The sequence below is a fragment of the Antrostomus carolinensis genome, unplaced genomic scaffold (assembly GCF_000700745.2).
Source record: "Antrostomus carolinensis isolate BGI_N321 unplaced genomic scaffold, ASM70074v2 scaffold4786, whole genome shotgun sequence".
Taxonomy (NCBI): Eukaryota; Metazoa; Chordata; class Aves; order Caprimulgiformes; family Caprimulgidae; genus Antrostomus; species Antrostomus carolinensis.
In genome coordinates, this window is record NW_010323781.1 from 16,616 (window position 1) to 21,734 (window position 5,119).

A 5,119-nucleotide genomic window follows, 5' to 3' on the forward strand; every position below is an offset into this window, starting at 1 on the left:
CCTTCCCTTTTATGTTTATGATTCCAAATCACATTAAAGCTGGGATTCCACCTGGCTTCTAGCCAAGCATCCCATTACAGAGGAAAAGGGCACAGCAGCCTTCTCCAGCGGAGGGCTGCAGGCACTGCAGGGACTGTGGGAAGCAGCAGCCATGAGCACAAGGCTCAGCAGGACATGAAGCCGCAAAAGGGGCAGAAGCGCAAGTTTGCCTTGCCCATGGCTTGCATCCCACTGTCGCTGTGGGCTGTCCCAGTCGAGCTCATCAGGATGTTATTTTAACCTCAGAAATATATCAAAGCAAGTTGTAGTTTGGTTCACAGCGAGAAAAAAACAAAAGGAAGTACGCATACTGCAAGCTACCTCACAGAAAATAAGTGAGGAATACGTATTTTCTCCTAGTTGGTTCTCAAGAATTATCAGTGGATACATACGCAGCTGCTTATAGCACCTGCCAGCCCTGTTTTCATTCTCCCCTTGATGATAACAAGAGTACCGAATTTAAATCTGACCACTGATTACAAGAATGGGGAATAGTAAAATGGTATTCCTTAAAAAGAAATGTAACGTATTTTTTAACAAGTTCATACAAAGACTGAATGGTGAGGGTATATTTCTTTTATTGGTCTTAAATAAGAAAGAGATGGTACAAAATAGACCACACCAAACTTAACACCTGGTAAAACCACGCAGTATTATGTACAGTTTACTGCTTCATCAGATTCTCCCTAGTTTACCCCTAGTGACAAGAAATGATACTTAACTGCTGCCAAGAACATTTTATTTAGTCAGCTTTTGTAGTTTCTCAAAGGGAAGTGCTTTGAATGGGGTTATTTCTGCCACTGCTGGGAAACAAGAAGAGCTTGGAGAATTTTCTTTAATCCCCTAGAGACTTAACACTAGCCTCTTCCTAGCTCTGCTTCCAAGACAACAAATGGTGGCAACAGGCAGATTTTATCAACAGTCAAATACATCGCTGCTACCTAAGGCATCGGCCTCTAGCATCAGGTTACTGTGATAGATAAACATTGAAAAGGATTAAAGCACTGATAGATACAAGATACAGCACCTGAATTTAAACAGAGGATACTGCAAGATAGTAATAACTCAGGCAAATTAATAAAAACATTAAAAAGTAGGCATGCATGAATGGGAGAAAACAAAACCAAGAATGTCTCCCAGTACACAGTAACAGAAGGCAGCTACCCATGTGTATTTCATAGGTTCACGGTGCAAGCAGTGAGAAGACTTCTTAGCAGATAGCTAAAAACATTTAAGAATGAGAAATTTGTAAATAAAATATAATTTGTTTGTAAACAAAATAAAATTACACAGAAAGAAAAAGCTACTTATTTTTAAACTTATTCCAATGACTTCTTGTCACTCCTTGCTTCCTGCTCTAAGAAGGGGGAAGAGGGGAAAAAAACCCCAAAATGAATAACCAAAAAGCCCCACACGTTCCTACAAGAGAGCTCAGTTTCTATTCCCACAGTGTCCCCTGGTCATGCCTGAAAGCAGACCACAGTAGAAGGTGATCTGCTGCACTTGAAAAGTGCTGGAGTTCCAGGAGAAGGTGCCTGATCAAATGGGGTTTGACCAGTTCAAGAAACCCTTCCAGCAAGGCATCCAGTTACATTTGAATATTAGCAGCAAATAAACACAACGCAAGCAAACAGACCTGGATTTTAAGACTACCCTCCAGGTATAAGATTAAATTTGTTGTTTTATTCTCCCTTTTGTCCCTCTGAAAATGCATCAAATTAATTAAGCTAGAGAAATTAGACATAAAGCAAGTCTTAAGGGAAGCATTTAGGGAAGATGACATTCAGTAACATCATGAAAGCAGAGGCATTTTACCTGAAGACAACAGTTTCCCATTCCAAACCCCATAGCATCCATGTAGATATAGTCTGGCTTAGCTGCCTTTGCTGCTTCTCCATCATCATTAGGAAATGTTTCGATAAACGGTGATGGCGTGTTCTTATCTTTAAATACTGTGCGGAAAATGCAGGCACTCAGTAACCCGGAGCATTAAATTCAACAATTACTTTGAAAAAGAGGAAATGACAAATTGCATTCACTCACTTGGTACATTTATCACAACCTTCTCTCCCCTTCGGTGCCGAATGTTTCTGGTCAGTGTACTATAAAAAGAAAAAGTCTGTTGAAGTATCTGAAAGTTTCTCTTTATGTAAATGTTTTTGCAGTCAATTTCTCAGCAATTCTCAGGGTTTCAGAATGTAAAGTTTATATTTAAGTATTTTCCTTCAGGACACTTCTTTTCCTAGTTTAAGACAGACTATAAGAGATACAACACTTCAGTGAACTCAGCCTTATTTTGATGGATTTCACAGTACTAGCAGATAGAATCGGCAGAAGTAAAAGGCCACTGGTCAGTGAAGAACAAGGGCAAGTGAAAAGGAACGCTTAGATTCTAGACAGAATGATTTTCACTCTCCAAAGTCTCACCTTACAATGAAAATCCCTCTCAGACTACACAAGTAGTTTGACACTACACTCCATTTCAGCGTAACTAGGGCAAGTTACTGAGTACACTGAAATGCTGCTGTGACATACCTGAGCAAGAGCAGGATTAACTGTGATGGAAGTGGGTACTTACGGGATTTCAAACTGGAAACAATTCTGCAGTAGTGTAATTAACACCTTTTGCTCCATAATGGCATGAACTACTATATAGTTATTAGAACTTAACGGTCTGCTTTCTCAAGTAATTTTGACAGAAAATGCACAACCGCCTCTGTCCAAGTCCTTGGGATATTTGCAGCAACTGGCCACATAGCTCTCTGTTCCAGTAATGTAAAGAAGTTGTAGGTATGCCTATGGCAGAGAAAAATATTCAGCTTCTCATTCACACCCCTCAAATACTCTTACCTAAATCTAGGATGTTTATTGATGGCTTCATCTGGAAAAAAGAGGGATTTTGAAGCTCCTCCTTCTACTGGTGTTGGCTTGTATTCTGGCAGCGTAAACCCAGGACACCCTAACCTAGGTAACACAACAATGAGATCCAAGCTGTAATGAAAACAGACTATGATTTTAAAATGGTCAGATGACCGTAGATTAAGATTCTAGTAGAGAAAGGAATAAAAAGAGCTTTTTTTTGTTTGTTTGTTTGTTTTAAACTTGCATCTACCACGAGTATTTCCGAAATGCTTTTCAAGGCTGCTACCTATGCATGTGGAATTGCCTGAAAGAGGTCTTAAAACAGTTGTTGTTATAAGGTCAGCACTTGCCAACAACCAGCCTCCATGGTGGTTAAAGCAGACTTTTTTTTCTTTTTTTAACAACACAAAACTCCTCTATCATTAGACAGTAAACATGGACCTTTTCAGTGGCTGAAGGAGGAATTTTGCAGAGTACACACACGTTTCTGTGTGTTAGTACCTGTCATTAAATACCGACATGCAGCTGCAATTTGTGCCTGTAAGAGAAAACAACTCCACAGACACCAAGGTCAGTGAAGAAGGAGGGGGAGGAGGTGCCCCAGGCGCCGGAGCAGAGATTCCCCTGCCCCTACCAAAACCTTGCCATGCAAACCCAATACAGTGCCTTAAACAGCTTCTCTAGAGGGTACAGGTTAATGCTGACTGCTGAACTAATTTCTCTAGCTCTGATAGAGAAGAATCTACCCCTGTTAAAAAGATGTGTCTAACCAACTCTGTAAGAATTAGATAGTTTCAAGTGATACACACATCCTGAGTCTCAGAGCAGTGTGATTTTAGAACTCTGAAAAACCCCATAAATAAAAGAAATGTAATAAGCAAATAAAATTACAGCTATTAAGTGTAAAATGTTGAGATATGTGTAAGTAAATCAGAATACAACCCTCCCCTTCGGAACCTCCACTGTAAGTTTAAGTCATCTGACACAAGAATAAGTAGGTTTTCAGCACAACTGAGACAAAAGAGCATTTGAGAAGTTGGAGGTAAAAGTTGCAGAAGATTAATTTCTCCATGCTGCACAGTATAAAGGACAAAGACTATGCTATCTCGAGAGGCTCTAGTATTTGGATGTATAAAAAGGACTAGCCAATACAACTTCAAGCAAACTACTTGAAACACCAGGAAACCCTTGGATTTCTGAAAATATTATTTAGGCTCAATATGTATTTCACTATTCATTTCTTCTTCCTGGTTTAAGCATACAAATCGTCCTACAGTACATAAACACCACTTCAACACTTACATAAGTGCAACACTAAACTGCATCACTCCAGTCCTCAAGAAAGAAAATAGCTTTCTGGTTCAGTAGTGAGGGCTCACAAATTTAAGACCTACGGATACTCATTTAGCTTCTAAGCTAGTATTTTTAATATTTAAGCATTTTCAGGTTTGTTCATTTTTAACTGAGTTATTTTAATCTGAATAAGCCTACATCTTTACCTTTCTTCTGCCAACACTGACTAAAGTTTTTTTGTCTTTTTGGATGCATAGGTTTGTTTTTTTTAAATTATGCACACATGTACCTGCACAGATGTATACAGGGGTCTGTACATGTTATTACAGAGAGAAGGTAGTAAAACACCCCAAACCCACAAAAACTCAGAAATACATGTTAGCAAGACTCCAGTCAAACTAACAGGCAACTAACAGACTTGAATGTCAAAATAGCAAAAGGCAGAAATAAGAAACTAAATAGCCTAGGGAGAGCAATCTCTGTAGGATGAAACTATGTTTGGGATGATCCATAAGTAATAAACAAACTACATTTTATTATTTACTGACTTTCATTGAAGTATAGTGTATTGCTCCTAGAGTGATATAAGTTATATTATCTGTATCTACAAAGTGATGAAGAATCCCCCTGCTTTTATTCCTTGCAAGACTGGGTCTGAAATGCTTGTATACAAAATTTATTAAATGACAATCTATTTGTAAGGTTGCAGGTCAAAAAACCCCCCCAATTCAGTAACACACTGAGACCTACTTAACCACTGGATTTTAAATAAACTCTTACTAATTTAAAGTACCTAATATAGCTCCTATAAAGAGGAAGCATATTTTGTCAATGATGTTCTTAAAATAGCATCCATGGGCATAATGCAGGCATTTTGGTACCTGAACTTCGCTGCTAAGTCACACTTTGTACTGTTCCTGCTCTC

The 5,119-nt window shown here is 38.7% G+C and overlaps 1 protein-coding gene across 1 annotated transcript in view; it reads right to left on the bottom strand.

Annotated features, from left to right (window-relative positions):
• Window positions 1–5,119, bottom strand: part of GCLC (glutamate-cysteine ligase catalytic subunit) — a 20,918-nt gene that overhangs the window by 13,160 nt on the left and 2,639 nt on the right. Inside the window, exons 3-5 of the mRNA XM_010170678.2 lie at window positions 2,890–3,003; window positions 2,083–2,141; window positions 1,855–1,991 (exon numbers count right to left, since the gene is read on the bottom strand). Of these exons, the coding sequence (XP_010168980.1) occupies window positions 1,855–1,991; window positions 2,083–2,141; window positions 2,890–3,003 (310 nt within the window). The remainder of the gene's footprint in view (window positions 1–1,854; window positions 1,992–2,082; window positions 2,142–2,889; window positions 3,004–5,119) is intronic.